Source organism: Atheta coriaria, unplaced genomic scaffold, assembly GCF_025399875.1.
Source record: "Atheta coriaria isolate IRGN ID8LTWV9N9 unplaced genomic scaffold, Caltech_Dcor_3.1 hic_scaffold_4_pilon, whole genome shotgun sequence".
Lineage (NCBI taxonomy): Eukaryota > Metazoa > Arthropoda > Insecta > Coleoptera > Staphylinidae > Dalotia > Dalotia coriaria.
The window spans coordinates 5,032,231-5,054,407 of NW_027045446.1; the positions used below are offsets into that span (position 1 = coordinate 5,032,231).

The window sequence follows — 22,177 nt, forward strand, 5'->3', positions numbered from 1 at the left end:
GGAAGGGTGCAAAATAATTAATCGCCGACACTTTATTACCCACAGCGCGAATCTAATACAGATTTGAAAAGAAACAAAGTCAAATCATTCTGCATATGGTGTCAACTAAAGGCTCTAAGTGAGAGGGGAACAACTATTGTGATGTAAATAGTCCCAATGCTTTGCGTATAAATTATCGTTTGGGGTTTACGCTTCATCTATCATAATGATACAAAATTAATTCAAATATTTCCAAAATTTGAAATTTAAAAATTTTACAACAAAAAATTTTACTTTAAAATGCATGTAATAATAAAATTAAATAAACGTTACAACCCTAAAGTGACAGCAAAAAGAAGACAATGATAAAACAGGTGATTAACTTCACAAGGGGTGCCGGAGGGTGTATGTGTCGCGTGTATTTTAATTGCTTAATAAATGTCTCAAGCGAATTGTACGCACATTCATCGCAAACCAAAACGATTTGCATTCATGATCGAACAGATGATGCCGTTAAATTCGTCATTAATTACATCCCGAATTCACCCTCGCGTTTTTCTTTTTATCGCTTTTGTTTTGTTGATGATCGATTGCCCCAAATGCTAATTAAATTGAAAAAAATCCTGAAATTGTTTTAAAAATTACATACAATAAAACATATGGGCAATATTTTAAATTGTTTTTTATTGTGTGACTAGATGACTGAAATAATGTTTGAACAAGTACAAACAATATAGATATGCACAGAGTATGATGGATTTCCGATTTTTTTGTGGCTTTATATTATTAATTTAAATTATTACTTAGTGGTTTGTTTTTCGTTTTCCTTTTTATCTTCGTGGTTTCTTGACATTTTGACACTTTTGACATTACTTTAAGTACATATTTACAATTTTTTGCTTTCGGTTCCATTTTGATATTTCTTTGTTTGAGCCTAAATATGATATTTCATCATCATTGTATCGTTAAAATGTATTATTACAATCATTCGCTAAAATATATTATTATCATATTACCTTATCATGTTCTCATCATGTTCTTTTTTAATACGAATAATGTAGGTACTTGCGAACAAAACTGAATGTAAAAACGCATTCATATCATTATCATTCGCATTCCTCGCATTGATAAAATTGTATTATTATTTCGACTGATTTATAATACATTGCACTTGGCAGCCTTTTCAATTTTATACTTTGTACTAAAAACAATGAATCAGAGTCTAAAAATTTATTAGACCGATCTTTCTCATCTTTTCATTTCATTTTTGGTATGACTGTTTTGTTTTGGTTTGGTATTGGTACTTATACGTAGTATTTCACTTCGGTTGCAAAAATCTCATTCAAATTTCATATAATATACATTCATTAGTATTACTAAACTTATTAGTTACACAAGTGTTTAATTAAACTTAATGATATTGATAGTTGATAGTATGCCATTGCACTTTTTTTGGTTGCTTCAATTTAATATTTTGAAAATGTCACCTTTCTTGGATAATTTTAGGCAACCTGAGATCTTGACATTTACCATTTTGGTACCCTGTGATCCACTTGCGAAGGTGACATTTTCGTAAAGCGATTTTCTAGTGCGGGTGTTGCTACTTGATACTTAATTTGTACTGGGAACTTTTTTCGTCAATCTTACGTAAATCAATGATCACAAATTAGGCATAATTGGTTTCACAGTTACTAAAGATGGCACACAAAGCACGATGGAGTTCTGTTTTCTCTTAGACAAAATTAACATAACACATTGACACTATTGACGGCTATTTATATATACACTTTTGTTTTTAAGGTTTCGTTCCAAGGGAAGTTCTTTAACAGAATTTAAAATAATTACGCAAAGATTCGAAGATTCCAAGATTAATGATGCACTGTTTTTTATATTGATGATTGTACGTTGAATTTGATGTACCTAATTGCAAATTAATCGTCTTGGTCTTCACTCTTGCATTGGGCCCCGAGAGGCTGCTCGTGTTCTCAGCCAGGTCTCTCGCTGACACCGATCCCGCTTCCGGCATATTGGCACGCAGAAAGACCAGCGGAACTGGAACGCACCGGACTGACCGATGAATAACCTACGAATCCAGTGTGTTGTTTGGCCTTCAGACGGAGCGAAGCGATACTGGACGCTGTGCAAGGTTCAGCCGTCGTCCGATGATGGTACATCGAGTAGGGGTTTGTTGGCGTGGTATAGGGACACTGCTGAGCAGAGACGGATCCTGGTGTGGTCGATAACCCTGTTCCCATGGTGCCGGGCAGCATGGAGTTGGCCGCTCCCGACATAGACGCCACTGAGGTAGCAGCGTTGAAGCAATTCACTGGGCTTTGATGATGGTTGGATGGAACCACCGGCCAGAAAGGTTTTGCACCAAGAGGACTGGGTACCTTAGTCGCCCAGTTGTTGTAGCTGTATGATGAATACAAACTGTCTGTATCGCCAAAAGTGGGCATCAAACCATTGAATTGCGTCCCAAAACCGGTCTTGAATTCAGCTGCAGCATTCATAGCGTTCATTGCGTTACGCTCGCGTTTACGCCATTTTGCACGACGATTCTTGAACCAAACCTGCAACAAAAATGAAAACACATGAAATAAAATTTTATAAAAAAAACATCAAGATTAAAATGATGAAATGAGTAGACTACAATTTTCAGAAAATAAATGCGATGTCATTTTCCATTAGAAACCCGTTTCAATGCTTTGACCAAAAAAGGAATGGGAAGTTGGGCAGTTGCTGCGTGAGCAACGATCCATCTAATTGCGCCACGAGCCTGGCCTCAGCAGACCCTGGAATGAAGACGAACGAGCGTCTGAAGCGAATGAAGCAATCAACCGGAGCGCCGTTAACCGAACATTGGAGAAGAAAACTCAATTCCAAAATTCCGAAAAGAAAAGCGTAGCAAACGTCGAAACTTATCTAAAGTATTACGGACCGAAGCCAACTTTGTCGTTCACCAGTTGGCCCACGCTGAGGGGACGCCAGAAATTAATACAAATTACTTAATTTATATACTGTTAAGTGCGCGTCATTGGTTCACACGCTTGGCCAACCGAATAAATGTTCCCCATTTCGTAAAACCAACGAAAACCATCGAAAGTTTTGTTACAAATCGATTCCAGCAGCAAGAAAAACTGATTTGATTCGCTAGTTTAAAAATTCTCTCCGAATATAGGTACTCCCAATATAAACAAACAAATGAAGACGTGAAGATTGGAAGTGAGCTGGATGTTGATTACCCCCTGTGAGCTGGTTGCACGAATGTACGGCACGCGCACGCATTATTTATCATCCCCCTTCCGAATTCCGGGGCAGTTTTCTTGGTAAATGAGGCGTGTGAATGTGCGGCGAGACTAATGCGATTAACATGCCCAGCTCGGCTTCCTTATTGCCTCGCATACAGTACTGTTTCCTTCTAGGGTGGGCAACGAGTAAAGCGAATGCGACGCGTGTCGATTTGCTCATTAAATGCTCATTTGTTTCATTGGATTCTCAAATCACCACATGCATGTGAATCGCATAACATAAATATAAATTGGACCGGAATTGATTTTTGTTTGGTGAGAATTCCAAAGTTTTCCTAAAATATTTTTAGCATACAAAGTTAGATTAATGTAGTCGAAACGTGGTTTTGGTGTTTTATTAAACCGGGTCGATTATCATAGTCTTGGTTCCCTGGTTTCTTGCTTGATAGACTTTTAGAGTATGATAGCAAGCATCCACCTCACCAATCTCCATTGCTTCCGCTTGACGTACCGATTCTGTCGATTTTCCACCACGTCGCTTAGCAGTTCTGTCGTAATTTGTCTTATGCTCCAAAGAGGCCATTGCTACTCTTACTAAACAAATGTTTTATACCATCTACCAAATTAATATTGTGATGCTAATACTAGTTAATTTAGATTTTCCAAAAAGTGATATTTTACGATTGATGAACGTGTCATGATGCACCTCATCCCTTGATTGGAGTTTGGAGTTAGAGCAAACCCGGTGTTGGTGGCGTTGCTGGTGCGAGTGGCTAGTTGGCCCAGGTACGCTAATCCGTGTATGATTAACACCATAAATCTAGGCAGGATTAACGAGATCGCCATCACTGACTATTCACCCAAACATGCGACCACTCTCGGGGCGGGTGGAGGCGGCCACGCATCCCAGCCCGTTCGGGCGGCTAACGTCGGCTGGCACATGCTCAATTTATCTGCGCAAACAATAACTACGCCCGCCCGAGACCAGCATTACTCACGCTGAATTATTAACTATCTATGCATCCAGGGCGTCTGCATCGGGCCCAACAAACATTCACCCGCACCAGCGCCAGCCGACCATGCACAGATAGAAATGTATTGACATTTGGGATTTTACTTGTGCAACATGCAGGGCAAGAAATTTTGCATATGCAGCACTGTGATAATGTTATTATACCTGCTGTATACTAACGGGTTTGTTTACTTGGTTGTTGGAAATGCATTAATTTCGATTAAGACCGATTGGCCGTGCAAAGTCGTTTGTTAATCACAATTAACTGCGAACAGGCGCATGTTTGCCGACTGCATCGCAACGAATGACAACAGATTCGCCAGCTATGATCTGTGGTAACGCGTGAAATCCCACCGCCGCTCCATAACAACAATTTCATTTCCATTACTAGTCACAGCGCGCAGAATACTGCATCGAGTCGGGGCGCATTTCCATTCTATTGTGATATTGTGCGCAATTTCCAATATTCGAACCAATACATGAACAGAATTTGGTTTGGTGTTGGGACCTAAAGTGCGGCCTCGCCGTAATTCAACATTACATATTTGCTCGCGACACGACAACGCGCGGACGCTTTAGGCACCTGTCGGTGCCGCATTGTAATCGGAAGATAAATAACACTGGTCACAACAGTCCAAATCAAACCAATTCCAGCCGAAATCCAACTCAATCTAAACCCTGGCGCGACAACATTTCGCATAACGTTGATTTACGAGAGTAAATATCCGCACGCTTGCATGGACTATACTCGTACCAATGTATCATAACCTGATGCGTAATGTTTTCGCAAAATTGCAATTTTGACCACTTGCGTGCGCCGTAATTAAGCATCCCGTCCAAATTTCTAACTTAACTTTTGGGGTAACCAGATTTTGCAACAGGAAGTGTTGTGGGCCCAGCGGGATGGCTCATATATTGCGGCGCCCCGCCGACACGCGTAACCCATCGGGTCCGCCGATTTTCGCCAGCACGCCCGCGCACAATGGGCACCCGAAAAGGGCCGCGTGCCAGCTTAGCATAAATCACTTTACATGCTGATTTCGCCGGCCAGTCTACGCGTACTACGCGAGACGCTTAAATCGTTTAAACAAACTTGTCGGGGGATATTAAACTAACCATTAAATGACTTACTCAGACTTGCACACCCGACTTTAATCTAATATCGCGTTTACACCACGGTTGAACACGTGGACCACATATCACGCCAATTAAATTCAAAATTAAAATCAACTCGATTCGATTTTCTTTATGATTTTATCCCTACTCTTATACGCGTGTACTCTTGTAGTTTTATCTGATCCTCATATCTTTAAGTTGTTGAAGGAGATGTTATAATGTTGGTTTACACGTGTTCTTGATATGTGCTCAGCGTTATGATAGACTCGGGCGACGAACGAGCAAGCGGCAGGCTTTCAAGTAGCCGCCATCCACGGAACCTTCTGTGGTGTGGTTGTTTGTCTGTTTGAGGACGCGATTTGTGGGCCTCTGCGCCGCTATACCTGAACAAACAAACATTTATCTTCCAGGCGGGGTGCGCTTCGGTCGCGTCCGCTCATCACACAACCAATGCGTTTGTAATCGATACGAGATGTTAAATGCCGCCAGATCAGAATCTGACAAAGGCTGATCAGAATTTCTGTGTGATATTGAACAGAAAACATACTCATAAAGTTTTGTAAGTATCATAAGAATAACTTCTGGGAAATCATTTTTGTTGTCATTGTTTTGTTCGTTTTCAATACATTTTATAAATTATTTTAAACTTTTGTGCTTTAAGTTGTCATCTGATACACCAATTTTTGCCCAAATGTTGTTGTTGAAGTTGTTATGTCTAAAACTGCGTAATTCCAGAACGCCGAAAAGAACAACATCGATATGTGTGCGCGAGCGCTCCGGGCAGGTTGTTGCAATAAATCAGCGCGGAATGGGAGTGGATCTCGGTCCGGCCGTGCGAAGAAGATGATGGCCATTTGGAGGCTTTGGAAGAGACTTTCCGAAACCCATACGCTTTGCCGCGACGCGAGCAAAAACAGCGAGTCGGCATCCAGCACTCCGACCATTGGCGATGCGAAACAAACGACACGACCGCATTTATAGCCTGTTTAAGTCCATAGCTTTTCGAATGGATTTAGACTTTTTCAACAAGAATCAAAAAATTCAAAGTACATGCAAACAACATTGCTAAAGAACCTAAACCCCTACAATATTCGCACTCTATCAAAATGTTAGTTAAATTTAATTGAATTGATTTTAAATAATAAATTTTATATTTTATGGATAATTTTAAGAGGATTTTTGTTGTTCAGCACAATATTCATTATTTTATGCTACAATCTGTATGATTTTGATGTTGAAGGTTGCGTTTGTGAAGGGGATGCGACGGAACGCGCCGTCCCTCTGCAATTCGGGGGTGTGCTTGGTGGCGGCGACGGCGGCCATGTGCCTCGCACCCGCCTCTGTTCGGTTGGCCAACTCGCTTCTCCCTTCACGCGCGCGCTCCGGATCAATACGACGTAGTTCTCCCCCGAAATTTCTCTCCGCCCGTGCTCCCGGCGGGCGCATCGCGGACGATTTACTAATTAAGATATTAAGCCAGATTTACAAAACGCACACGCACGCGAGAATGCTGCGCCCCGATATATTTCCTCAAACTCTACTCTCTTTTTTTCAAACAATACTTCCTAGAACACAGAAACTGCGGAAAAAAATTTCATATTTTGCAGTTTCTAATTCAAAGTTACGCCATTTTAATTTGGTTATTTTTGTTGCTATTTATTCTTGTTTGTTGTGCCGGTTTTTCGGGGAGCTTTTGCAGGTGCTTTATTTATATTCACAGTTTAATAATCATAACTCACGTCCGCATCGCGTGCATCGCACTGGCTCGACACCACCACGTCGACGAGTCCGGACGCCGGCAACAAACTTTTAATTAACCGAAACCGGAGGCACAGTAAGCCGGCGGGATCTTTAATTAAACGCAAAGTCCTCGCCACTGCGTGGCCAAAAGCTGCCAGTGTGATTCGCCAAATTTACCAACGCTGGTCACGACCCACGTCGAATATTACTTTACTTAAAATGTCAAAAAATTCAACGAAAAATCGGAGAAAGTTTAGATAGTCCTAAACATAATTCATTACTTCTGATAAACGTACCTATTTGTAAATGTATCAGGAAACACATGTTCCCCCCAGTTAAGCAGTTAATTGAGGGTGTCATGAGACCCACTTGCACACACCGCACCCTCAACATAAACGTCCTAATACGAATTAAGATGTGTGCTAACGAAATTATTCAAAATCACAACCGATGTTTTTCTTTTGGTTAACCAGAAGGAAAATAAATAATTAAATGTATTTTTAAGTGTATTAACTCGTCAAACATATCATGGGCGTCGTAAAAAGTTTACGACTAACAAAAGCTCTAGTATTTAATCATCAATTAATCTCGCTTTAAAAATCTCGGTTTAATGGCCAACAATTTCTTGTAATAAAATAAATTACTTGAAAAATTGACTTACTCTGACTCTGGCTTCTGTTAAATTCGTCCACATTGCAATCTCTTCCCTGGTGCTCATATCAGGATAACGATTCCGCGCAAAAGTAGCTTCCAGTTCCTGAAGCTGCTGAGAAGTAAAGTGCGTGCGTTGTCTACGCTGACGTTTTGACTTCTTATCATTCTTGCCTTCTTCACTGTCGCCGTTGTCCACGCCAACCTGTTCTGTCTTTACCGGATCACTCAAAGATCTGCTTGCTGCAAAAATAGAAACACAAGAGTGTTATTTGTATACCTATATGGCAAGCCGGGGTTAAAAATAGCTGTAAACTTGAAAAGTTGATAGTTGCTTTTTGGACTTTTTCGAATGATAGCTCCCGGTTAAGTCGCTTAAGACGGAAACACCGGGACTAAGTCGTCTCCGATAAAAAAGCCACGAAACGTGTGAAGCGTTGCGCCGAAAGGAAGAAGCGTCCTCTTGATAAGTAGTGCGCGCCGTCGAGGCGTTCTATTTTAGTGCACCGCGCGGGATTACAAGGATTATGATGAAGGAATTTATGAAAGAAACCGCGAGCGTTGAGCATGCTGCACTAAGGGCTTACGCTTGCATCTTGCACCCGTTTCACTGGCAACGTTTTGCACCACCTTTGAGTGTAACTAACGATGTGGAATAGAATAAAATAGCAAAATGAGCGTGGAAGCGCACCGAGCAGATCAAGCACCACCTCAGCGACTCAGAAAGTGTATTTGAAAATCACAGAATGAGCCAACGAAGCAGAGGAAGCGAGAACTTTAAGCCCGAACGCGCTCTCCTCCTCGCGTGTTAGTTATTTCCAGATTAGACGAGAAGACGGCGTCTTTAAATAATTATCCGAGCACGTGTGGATTAAATAAATTTAGTGGAAAATCGACCGTTATTTCGCTTCCTTGTTAAACGGTTATTACCTTTTACAAATTACGCGCGACGCCAGTAAGAAAACACGAGCATGCGCGCGAGTCGTAAATTACTTTAATCCCAGAATACTATAGGATTGTGAGAACTGAAGTTTGACACATAAAAAATCACTTATATGGAAGTATGATTACACAGCAAACACTTCTCAAAATTTGTCGAATATTTGTCATAAACTATTCTAGGTAATAATTATTTTTTCGAAATTTCTAAAATTATTTTGCAATGTAATCAAATAATACTAAAATGATTTAAACATTGCAAAAATTGAAGTATTTTCAAGTATACGAATTACGCCATTATCTAAAACTCCGTGACCGCCTCCAAAAACGTTTTACCGATAAACCGCACTTTTTATCACATGTAAATGTACATATTATGACAGGTGGAGATGTCGGCATACACGAATCGGCAAAGGTGTCAAATCAGCCATGATTGATCGAAGGCGGCACCCGTTTGAAATGCGCTTATCATTCGTTTGCTCTCCAGACCTCCAGGCAGTCGTGAGTCGAACCGTTGTGTTATCATCATTGCTGACATGCGCACAAAAATTGAAGCGCAAAAGAAGCATCGAGTTTTATCACCAATATAATCCGTTCTGTGTGCCTCACTACTGATAATGATTATTCGCGTCTGTTTAATTGCGTCCGAATGCAAATATCTATATACATGATTTATGTGCAAATCATAAATAATCGCTTGTGACAAATCAATTGAAATATTTTTATCGATGCATTAATTAATTTGCTGAGTGTCATTTGTATTGATTATAATGTGTGGTTAATAAAATAAAAGCAGAGAAAGGCACCTAACTCATATAAATGAAGATAAAATGTGAAAAAATAAAAGGTTAGGAGTCAATAAATTGGTAATAATCATAAATCGTTATTACCAACTCAATTGATTATAGACTCTGTGCCAAAAAGAGCAGTTTTTCAAACGTGTGATTTTTAATTTTTGGTAGAATGAATTTTGTATGGCGATGTCGTTTAAATCATAAAATTTCTTCCTCAAATAACCTTTTTTGTAGGATTGTCTGAGTAGGTGGAATCTCGAGTATGTCGAGGGTCGTTCTTTGTCATGGCGGTCCTTTTCGCGTAGACCAACGCTCAGATTTTTCGTATTTCTTTCACGAGCGCAATGTTGAGCTAAAAGGTTTTCTCAATTTTCCGCACGTTGCCAGACGCGTTTTGATTAAAATTTTCATCCAACCGACTACCCTAGCAGTCTCGACGTACACAGTATAAAAATTTATACGTTGAAAAAAAAAATGCAAACACTGGTTGTAAGGTGAAACAGAACCTTTCCAAATATTTGGCTTAACAATTGATTTTATAAATATTTTTTACCTTTTCGTTCTCTCGTTCTACTCCTCGCTGCAGTAGGAAATGGAAGTTGTGGATGATCCATGCTACCACCTCCGGTCATCCCGGAATGCGCATCGCGGAAGTCTCCAGTCTCGGCCCAAACTGTAAATTATAAAACAATACAATTAATCTCAATGTTTTACACATTTGGATGTTTTGTAAGTTGCACCATGCAGTCCGCGTGATTAAGTTAACTGTCAGAACATAAATAGATACTGTTCACATTCGGCAGCAATCTTAAACGACAACAAAACAACAAACAAAGCGATGAAATGGCTCTCGTCCGATAAAACGCACAAAACGACATGTAGGTACTCGACGTTTCGTAGTTCCTCGCCAGTTAGTTAGCCGCTCCAAGGCGTCTACTAATTGAGCGCTAAACACGTTGTAACGCCGCAGCGATTTATATGCCATCATCACCGAAGTGAGCAGTTAACATCTTTGCTCGGCTCACATCTTTGCCTGGCATGCGTGTGCGTCGCTTTAAAGCTCACGGCGAAGATTTATCGACTACCTTATGGTCCGCGACAGTTTTACAAGCCTAATTTATCGGCGTCGGGACGTCTCCGGCGCAGACATTAGACATCCGAGGAAGAGAAAACAGCGTATACGGTGCAGTGTGTTGATGCAAGTTGCGTTAGAGAAAACCTTGGATACTGTATGGTTGTTTTGGTAGATATAAAATAAATTTTCATAAATTTCCAACGCTTGGCCCGCGAAGAGGTGAAGTCGTTACGACGACCGCACATTATTTATTTATTTAAAAGTTGGAAGAAGTGCAACAGTCGTTTGTTTAGTTTTATCCAAAAATTCTGCCGCGCATTTCTTATTTATGTTGGAAATGTATTTTAATCAGAAGAATTTAAATTCCGTTTTTATTAATAAAACAAGAATAAACTAAATCGATTGCCAAGACTTCCGTTTTAGTTGCATCAAGGATACTTTTAATATAACAAATAAATTGGGATCAAGTATGCACAAAATTTAATTTTATCCTAGTTTAAAATAAATTCGAAATTCTTTTGCTAAGTGTGCGTAGGTATTAACCTTTAATATTTACATTTTTGTGGACCACGTGCGTCTTTCCAAATCCCTTGTTGTTAATCCCTCATCAACGTATTTTTTTTATTTAGTTTGTCCTATCGCCTTAAATCCACCGCACACATTTCACCATCTTTAATGTTCTTCTACTCTCCACGCAGGTCCACGGCTTAACATTTATTTAATTATCAAATTATCACGCGTGACACGCTTCGTATTCTCGATCGGACTCACTTTTCCGACGCGGCGAATAACATTTTATGATGCCCACACAAACAAAAAGACAAACTCGTTACGTAATCAGAGAGAAAAAATTACGAGCGGGTGGAGGTGCACCAGTATCCATCCCACACGAGGACCACAGGTGTAAAAATGATATAATTTTGTTGCGGCTGTAATCGCGTGCACTGTGTATTTATTCTAACGAATGCTTAATAAATGTTTAAACAACGTATTACGTATTTGCTCATGGGTCTATTTTATCTCGTTATTCGGTTACATTTGTAGTGTAAACGAGTCTAGCCCTCACCGAAATAAATGTAGGACTTGGTTTGTTTACATCATAAGATGTTATGTTATGTTCTTTATCGAGGCCGAGCACAAACTCGATGTCTTCTTGAAGGTGTGATGTGAAGAGATGCGGTTTGATGGAGGGCACGAGGACATAGTCTAGCGTTCATTATCTTTCGGTTTCATTTTATTGTTTTATGATGTCTTACATAAAATATCAAGTGCAATGAAATGGTTTATGATTTGTTTTCCTCGTGATAATAGTGCGAAAGGTTTGCGTCGTGAACTTGAAACGCGGAAGTTTTATTTAAATGTCACAGCATGAATTGCACAAAATAATTCTATTGTGAACAGAGTAAAATGTTGCCAAAATCAACATTATTTTATTTATGAAATCAATAATTTCGAATTGTTTTCGAAAGAATTGCGTATGATTAATTCGTCAGTGACAGAAAACAGAACACAATGGAAAATCGCTCCCCTTCCAAACCGATGTGGGCGCGATGGGAAAATGATGAATGATGAAACTCATTCGCTTTTTTTTTTCGTTTTGTAAAACACTTCACGCATAATTTATCAGTTCGCTTCACGCTCAACGAACGATATGCAAAAAAGATGCTGTGCTACTTGCGTTGCCAATGGCTTACGTTTTTCTTCCTGCTCGACGGCAAAGGCACGAGAAACATTGCTTCAATTCTCATTTTCATCCATCTCGGATGAATGTCCTTGATGTTTGCCACGTCTTATATTTTTTATACGTCTTCTGAACTTCGCCAAACATAACGTTATGCTCCGTCTTATAATGTAACATCTATTTTGTTCTCTCTGTGGCATACTATTTCCTTCCAAGAAAAAAGAGATAGAAGTAGCGGGAAGAAATACAAAGGCCTTTGAGGGGCGTGCAAAATTGCATGAGAATTTCGCAAGTGTCGATGGGAGAAACGGGAGCAGCAAACGGGAGCGGAATATTGGACGCGGGGTGCGCAGCCCTGGAACGCAAGCAGAGCAGTTGGAAGTTGGAGGGAGCCGCCAGCACGTTTAGTTATGACACCATAGATTAGCGAATTATTCCGATTCGCCGACGCTATTATAACCATTATAACCATATTCATGGCAAGGCACCCTTCCAACATCAGCGAACCTGTCCGCCACACACGCCCGTTCACATTCTTGTGACACGTGTGATATTTGATGCCTCGATGCGCCAATTCATAGAAAAAAGAAAGAAAAAACCACTACCAGAAAGAAGACCTCCCAAAATTGAATTCCGGGGATTAAAATTCAATTTTTGAATGTTGAAGAGTAAAATAAAGATGCAACACGTTTACAATTCATGAGTAAAAGTAGAGTTGGTTTGGTTTGACTCTTCCGGATGATTCCCGAGCTTGCGTCGCGACACGTCCACTAAGCCTACCCTTAATCTGGCCTTCCTCCTCCGAGTCCAACCGGCTTACGCTGGAAGTCATTTATCAGTCAGGCAGATATTGGCCAGGTGGCGTGCAACATTCTATTTTCATATTCCACCAAACCGCCATTAACTATAACCTCACACACCCAGCTTTGAGCAAAATCAAACTAACAAACAGAACAAATCCCTGAATCACTGAAATTACCAAAATTATATCTCAGCTTACCATTAAATAAATATACATTCAAGAGCTAAGATTTACGTGTGATAATTGTGATGCGTTTAATCGAGTGATAACAATTAATTTGCTTCCACTTTTTACCAAGTGTTTCCTCTAGGTTGGATGTGTGATATAGATGTACTCGTAGGAAGGCAAATCGGGACGAAAGCTTTCTTAAACAAGACCTGATCCTGGATAATCTTCGATGCGCTATCAAGTTTTATACCATAATTCCCTGAGCATAATTTTAATGATCCCCCTTTAATCTGCGCGCATTACGCGCCGTAAGCCCGATCTAAGAGGAATTAATGCTCGCGGGCGCATTTCTTGTCACGCCTTATTCCGCAAAATGCTTCCGACTCACCGGGATTCTTCGCTAAACGATGTCGAAAGACAGCATACAAGTATTCCCGACGTATGCAAAGAATAAACGCTTCAAAGAGAAATTTATATAATAATTTTACTCAAATTTTCACTCAACTCAACGTACTTAACACGGATTAAAAATTTATTAGCAAAAATAATTTTTACGTTTTTGTTTATTTTGCCCAAATTTAGTATTCTTTAGATCTTTCTTTGTGTTGTTCTAAATATTTCTCAGATTGTATTGATTTATGACGACTAATTTATTATCGAAATGTGTCACTTTTACTTTCAGCCAAAATCCAGATATTTGCAAGGATTTACACACCACACCAAAACGAGTAAAACAAGCACATCAAAGTCAAAGAGACAGCGAATCGTGAACACAGATTTTCGGTATGGGGCGTTCCCAAACATCCTGTAAACAAATTTACACACATGAAATGTGTTAGACATAAAAAGCGCGAAGACCCTATGAACCAGAGAACCATGCTTTATTTCTTATTTTACTTCCAGATGCAAATAAAATAAAATGAAGATGTGTCACATCCAAAGATAGTAGTGTCGAGTTTCAAGTTCTTACGAATGCGATGAGGCATATCGTCATCTTGTTGGAGGTCGCCAATGCGACAAATTGTTCAACTAATTTCACAAAAATTCCAAAACGTCCCACTTATTAATTCCCTCCCATGTTTCAAGACTCTTTTAAAATCTTCGTCAGTACAGTGCATACTGGCTGAATGCCAGTGAGATGCGTGCTTTGTAAAGATTAACTCAACTCAGCTCGAGAATGGAAAGCAAACAAGGAAAGAATGAGAAAAACAACATTTGATTGCATTTTTAGCAAAAATTTCATTTCATGAAGATTTATAAAAAGAAAAATATTTTGTATGTGTAAAAAATGTCGTAGGTACGTGACTTTTCCGAAAACACTCGTGAAGATTTAAATATATATCCTCGCAGGAAACGGGAAAAAAGTTAAATGTTATTTCATTGTTCTAGTTATTGCTGGGTAACCCACCCGAACAGATGTGCGAGCAAAATTTTGATCAATTTGAAAATTGTCCCCCAAAATTGTAATTGCTTTTACTTCTCGAAAGCTTTCGGAAAGGGTTTAATATTGAGTCGAAAATAACGATGAGGGCAGCCGGCAGAGTAAGGAAGTGCGGATTATCCTGGTTAACCCGGCAAGCTCGAGCGCTCACTTTCCGCCCGCTATTACAATTCCAATTTTGCGATAAAAGCAGGAAAGGGTTGCTCACTGCTAAACCTAAGCCCGCTTCGCCATCAACTTTCTCCAGCCGTTTCTGCCGTTTCAGGCACTGTTCGTTTTCATTCTGTTGCATTCAACCTACAATTCACTCTGTTTCTGTTCTTATCCGTGGGGTTCGAATAGGTATTTACCTCAGCATGGCCAAAATGCGCTTTGACATGCTCAACAAAGTTTATTGACTTTCTCTTTCTGGAGAAAAGGCGCGAATGGGCGCGTTACCTTAGTTTTCGCACAATTGAACTTTGTTTCCTAGACGTGCAAACGATATTATTCTTCAACCACAAGACTGACAATGATAATACATTGAAAAACAGTAGCAAGGTCAAAAAAGATAGAATAATAGGCGCAGGGTGAGAAAGACATACGGTGCAAACATAATGTTGTTTTGTGCATCCGCCGCATCATGTTTTGTCGTGTAGGGCTAGAGGGGTGACTTTCTAAGCGGTTATATTGAGGCAACCAATAATAATAGACGATTGGGGTGCAAACCCAAATTGCTCTTTTGCTTCAGATTCAAACCCAATCATAATTATATCAATTCCAGGTTTTGTTTATAACATGAAATCAAAATAATTCCAAATCATTATTTCACGGTATTAAACATTGAAAGTTTGCTTGTTTTGTGACATATGGACGCGTACTGAAAATAGGCGTCCCCTAATTGAATCAGAGATATCTCTTTGATGCCCCACTGACGATCTACTGATATGAATGTCAAACACTGATAAGAAGTTGTCAACCATTACTCGATTGTGTCAACAAATGCATAAGGCCTAATTCGGGTTCCATTAGGTTTAATATTAATGTTCATGTTGATAATTTGGCTTAAAATTATCATTTTAACTAGTTTCAAACATGAAAACAATATGAATTATTTTTACAATTTAAATATAAGTGTACTTGATTTGAAGTATTGATTTAAATGAGTTTAAAATGCTTAAATAATCCCAAAACAATTTAAAACTTAATTTTACGCTACCTGAAACACGTTTCAATGAAAGTTTTTATTCATTCAAGTGTCTAAAGAGATGATAAGTATGTATTTTACTCTATTTTGTTTATATTTAAAGGAGATAATGTTAAAATAACGCAATCGTAAATTATGGCCAAGTTATTTCTGCAAACACTTAATAAATTCCGATTTGTAGTTTTAAGATGACTTTTACTTCCAACATACATTGATACACATGATAACAATGTAAATACTTAGACAATTACTCAGCTTAATACATTTTATATCGCATATTGTATCTAAAAAGAATCGTGGCGCTTGTTTTATGAACCTCCAAATGAATTTATGACTTTACAACGTACGAATGCAATCACACTATGTATTATCATATTGATGCGTGGTCGTAAAGTAATAGCACCGAAAATTATAATTAATACAAAACCACCAACGGTTGTTAGCGATAACGGCTGATAAACGTGTAATAAAATTATTCGTGTCGCATTTTGGCATTTTTCCACCGCGTCAATATCAGATAAGCTGCGCGCAAATAAGAGATATTGCCGAAAATTAGAAGTGCGTTATGGGACAATGCAGACAACAAACAAAAATGTCTGTGGGAGAATAGTTTAGATTAAACAGAGTTTTGATATCAGCAAATCAACATGGGACATTATGTCAGATGTCATCTGCCGTATCAAGGTAATATCAACCATTAGAAATTATTTCTATTGCATGATTATACATTAATATAACTTAAATGTTATCAATGATTTTATTATTGTGAATTATATTCTTTTAAATTGCAATAAGATAGTAGAAAATTACCGATTAATTTTCTAATTCAATGGCAATCAAGTACGTAGGAAGCTAAAAATAATTAATATTTCAGCCTGCTTCGAGTGTCGCGGTTATCAATTGGGCGATGAATTATTATCAATATCAACATGCACGTACATTGGGCGCCCAAATTGGACATTAATTAAATTCCGTTCACCCCGGTAGGCGCTCAATTTTAGCCAAATTATCAATAAATTACACGAGTAAAAAACAAGCCATAAATTACAAAATAATTTGCGAAATTGTATGAGTTACTCACGTTTTAATTTCTCCAAAGGTTCATGATGCAGTGACGGTGTGTGCGGTACAACCCCATGGTGATGAGGGTCATGATGCGACGTAAGGTGATGACCCAAAACAGAAGAGGTCCCACTCATGATGCCCGAAATGGCTGAACTCACCGACACCGAAGTGACAGAATCGTGTAGATGATGCACGCCATGCAGATGATCGCTGTTTGCCGTCGATGTCGAGACGAGGTCCTGCAGACAGAGCGACGGATCCGTCAGTGATTCCATCCGCTCCATGTCGATTCTCCTCGGCGCACAATTCATGAATTCTTCGCGTGTTAGCGCAATTTTGACGCTTTGTATCACAAAAGTTTATTTTTAGTTCAATTGTTTGCAGTTCTATAACCCGTATGTAATCACTGTTTATATCACTTATAGCAGCAATTTAATCTGAAACAAGTTGTTTTTGTTAAAGCACCGGGTTTTCATTCAACCCAAAATAAATATCAACATTAACTGCCACACAAACTATTTTGCTTCATGCATATGAGTTTATCAGATCTTTAGGGTATTGTAAGGTCTTTACAGGAAGTATCTGATGATGTCTGGTCACAAATCAGTTAGCGAAATCAGCGCGCGAGATTTCGGGGATCGGCGAAGAGATCGCGTAAGCAAATCCAGGTGAGCCTTCGCGGGCAGGCGGCGGGAAAAAAGTACCGGCGCCGGAGCTTAAAAACAGCTTTGCGCCCGGTTTAGAGCGGATCACTGGGAGCGCGTGGCGGCGGCTCGTTCGGCGAGCGGTGCGGAGCGACGTCGCGACGGTGCCGGCGTCGGTCTGAGGACGGCTTTGCGGCGCCCGGGGCTAAGCCCGCCGCGGCTTTTCCATCATCCCCCTTCTACCCCCACCATTGGCCATCTACCGTGCCATTGCGAGCGTACTGCGTGCGACGGATGCGAATATTCCACATCGGGCGCATCCACCAAAATTTAATTCTTTTCATTTTTTACTTGTAACGTGCCAAAATTTAACGAATAACATAATTTTATAATTTTTATCTTCATGTAATGGTCTCGTATTTATTTATGTTGATTTTAATCCAGCTTTTTGACAATTTAACTAGGTTTTTAATTTAATAAGCAATAAGTTAGAAATTTTGATGATTAGTAAAAAATGACAAATTTTGTGCTTACCTCATTTATAATCTCTAATGACTTAATTTCTTGATACTGATGATAATATTAACGTTTCAAATCTTTGGTATTTTGAGTATTCTGAGTATCGGCTGCCGTCGGATGGTTTGATAAGCAGCTCCCCGTCGGATGATCACAGACCCACTTTGCACACGTTTCACTTTCAGTCGACGACAGTCAGTTTCTTTCTTGCTTGGATAGTTTGTGCAAAAAATTCACCACACAGGGCACTTGTATGATTCCTGCAGGTGCAAATCCCCGAACGTCATCGGTGGCGGCTCCGCCGGCGGCAAGCGGCTTACAAATCACTGACGACTCCCGGCTCCCGTCTCGGCGACGGCTGCACACGAGATCGCCTTCGTCGCCGCGCGAGGTTTCACGCAGAAATCCTATGAAAGTATTAAAAAGTCTTAAGCGCTTAGCGGACCGCACAGATATCGGGGGGCGCTTGATGCTCTCGCAAAGTCTCTGTAATCTGGGCCACTTCCCAGCGCGGTTTAACCGTAAGTCGGGATACTCTATATATCATCGCCGGGCCGTGCGTCGGGCATCCCGCGTTGGTGTTCACTCCCACCGACAACTTCGGTCGCCATCGAGGCGCTTCGTGTGCTCCGAACAGTCGTCCTATTTTAGCCTAAATGTTGGCTATAAGTTGAACTCACTCGCACAAGGCGAGACCGGCATCCAACATGTCCTGGTTGGCACGCCCACGCGGCGAGCATGCGTTGCCGCGTCGTTTTATCTATCCTTATCTGATACCGTGTTTTGGGGATGCCGCGTGTATCGACGCGGACCCACCCTGTCGGGCGCTAAGTCACGGAATCACTCATTGAAGCAACCCGCTGATCGAATACTACCACCAAACTCTGTTAGATCAGCTTTGCGGGCTTCAGTCGATGGTCGCGATTTTATTATATTGATTTAGGATCTGTGAGTCCTTATGTTTATTTACCAGTTCTTAATGCCTCATCCATCTTGATATGATTTATGACGTCCCTGACTCTTATCAAAAGCTGAACTTGGAACTGGCGTTGAATCAAGGCTGGTTGCTCAAGTTTTTGGCGTTTTGAGGTTTGTGGTTTGAGGTTTTATTGAGGTAAAGTACCTGTTGGCCGCGGTGGATGCTGGTTTTTCGAAGCAAGATAAAGCAAATCCACTCAGGGACGACCTCGTGCCCTTTTTCTTCACGTTCCGGCGAGGAAACAAATAACGCCTAAAGAGCTCGCGCAATAAATTGATTTGTGCCGCAAGGGTTCGGCCCAACTCACAATATCAAAAATAATGCCTCCTAGGAGAGATTGGCTTGCGCAGAGCTTTCACATGAAGAAATTCTAAAGTTTATGTTTGCTCGTGAAAAGTGTGCTTTTTTCTCTCGGTGCAAACCGAAGGTGTAAGAAGAAAATTTATTTTAGTAAACTGCCGGATGAAAAGTTATAAGAGGGCTTGCAAACCTTGAGTAAGTACGTACACATACACATGCAGGAGAATAGCAAATGTGAGCGGGTTGTGAACTAGGCAGGCCAAAAAAGGCGTCGTAAAAATCGTCTAGACTGCCGGAGAAGGTCTCTCTCCCAAAGGGAGCACCATCCCACTATTCAGGACTCCAGCAAATTACTTTCCAACTCGTTCAGGCAGAAAAATATCAATAATGCGTCTTCTTCAACTTGAACCAAATAGAACAGAAAAATATTGAATTCATCTCTTTATAGAGAAAATATCTCTATATCGCAGTAGAGGCTTGATAGGTTTAGGGTTTTTTTAGGGATTTAGGGTTGCGAAGGTGCAACAACGTGCTTGACGGAATCAATTTTCCCGGCAAGCGGCGCGCGCTCAAAGTTAAGCGATGCAAAAAATGAAAGTGGCAACCTGCGGAAAATAGAAAAACCCAACTCATGCGGGTATCAGAGGAGAGACGAAGGTGACAAACAGGGACGCGTACGAGTTGGAAGGAAATGAATGAAGCAGCATCGAAATAAAACATACTCCCGAACAAGTGCCTCGCGTTATCACAAGATGTCAATCAAAATCCAGGCAAACTCCGCCTATATAGATAACTGTTTATCGGCCAGTAGCAGGGATAGGAGTGGCTCCCGCGTGGCGCGCGACGTGCGCCCAACATGGCGGTGCGACGACGCCGCGCAACTCGCCAGACGCCGCAACGACAATCCAACAGGGCCAACAGAATTGGAATTCAAATATCTCCATAAGCACATTACAAAAAACATATCAAATACATTTTAGTTCAATATTTGTTTAATTTTTTTTAATAATTAGAAACAAATTAAAAATAAATTATTAGGTATATTTAATTTATTATAAGTTTGTATATTGAATTTGAATGTAGCTAGTATGAAGATATCAGTTAATCAATATTTGATTTGAAAATGATAACATTTTTTTCCTAAAGTGTTATTGACTAATGGTTTTAATCGGATTGTCGTCATCGATCCATCGGCGAAAATCAAAGGCGCTGTGATAATGGTGATATCTTACAAGTACTACCGCTAAGCTTGCGTAATGCCCGCAGTAATTCCTTTCAATTAATTTGTATTACAAAGGCTGAACACTTGATAATGGCGGTTGGCAAAAAAAATTAATGTGATAAAATTGACGAGTCATTAGTTTTTTTCAAATAAGCTACTGTTTTCTATGATCCTAATTGCCAAAAAATGATGTAATTTTAAGAGTTTATTTCCATCCAAAAAAATTCCATTTGAAGATAAATATTTAAATTAAAAATTTGGTTTTGAGGCAAACCTTAAACGTAATTGATGAACTTTATTGTTCCCCGATGGGTAATCTTTTGGGTCACTTGCTAATAGTACAACAATGCACCCTTGGTGCAACCCCTTCGAATGCATTGCACTTGTAAACTTACTGGAGCGTTGCAACTGTGCACTGCGCTGCCATTAAAATTATGAAAAGGGTGATTGTTACATTCGCAAGGGAATGGGGAACGAAGGCGTCAGAATGTTGTATCTACAGGAGACATAGATGACGAGGGGTTACCCTTCCGGATAGAACCAAGGATTGCCAACACTCTGGACGTATCTAACGTGGCGTGAAATATGAATATTAGCACCACACGAGGCGATGCGTGATGATGCGACGATAAAAACGATACAATCATAGAAAGAGAGATGTAAACATTGTGTGATGATATGATGATACGTATCATCTGTTCGCATCTCTTCAGATGTGCCATTTGGACCACATCGAATTGTGGCAAGTGAATTTTAATCAGATAAAAAACTAAAAATTAAAGTTATCATAATCAAGCGTGGTTATTGGATAATTTGGAGAGATGTATTGCAAAAATGATTATTTATTTATTTATTATTTGGAGATAGATGGCGTTAATTTAAGTTTTGCCTATATAATAAATAATTTAATACAGCAGTAAAGTTGGTATCTTCTACATTTATTATAGCATTGTAATGTTACATCAAGATACACAAACGTGATGTTTGATGTTTGACGTCTTATCAGCCACTTAATGTGTACCGACAGCAATAAAACGTTAGCCCTTGAAGCCATGTCGTTGCATAACATCAAAATACTAATTTGTCGTTTCATTATACAAACAAAAAAATTTAATATTTCACTTTTATTCCCTTGAATAAAAATTTGCAAATTTCATTAATTTTCAAATTAAATATCGTTTATCGAATATTTGAATGAAATACTTTTATTTGTGAACAGATGGCAATGAGTATCGACACGATTGCACCAACAGATTAATCGGTAATTTATGAAAATAAAAAAAAACGAAAGCTGCGACAGTCATCAGGTGCGCTCGCAAAATTGATGGAATAAAAAACACTTGCGAGAGGGATGCTCACCAGAGCGGAGGCAGGCTAGGCTCAAAAACGTGCGAGTGCATTATCAATCTTCATCACGGCGGGTGGCCGATACATTACTGTGATGCGAAGAGGTCCTAATCATGTCTAAACGATTCGACACCCAAACCCGGACCAAAAATAAACGCATACTAACACGTTATTTGAAAGAAAGAATAAAAAAATCCAGAATATGATAACGACAATCAAATGTTTGCAAAATATTCATGAAGGAAAGAAGAAAAAAACTTCAATTTAAC

General features: G+C 39.7%; 1 protein-coding gene across 1 annotated transcript; it reads right to left on the reverse strand.

Moving 5' to 3' along the window:
- Window positions 1-644: 644 nt before the first annotated feature.
- On the reverse strand, window positions 645-18,582 carry Ptx1 (pituitary homeobox homolog Ptx1). The gene is made up of 5 exons (XM_065301416.1): window positions 18,079-18,582; window positions 16,917-17,337; window positions 10,036-10,155; window positions 7,760-7,992; window positions 645-2,552 (listed from the first exon to the last, which is right to left on the reverse strand). The coding sequence occupies exons 2-5, from the start codon at window positions 17,209-17,211 to the stop codon at window positions 1,965-1,967; spliced, it is 1,236 nt and encodes a 411-aa protein (XP_065157488.1). The 5' UTR covers window positions 17,212-17,337; window positions 18,079-18,582; the 3' UTR covers window positions 645-1,964.
- Window positions 18,583-22,177: the final 3,595 nt, after the last annotated feature.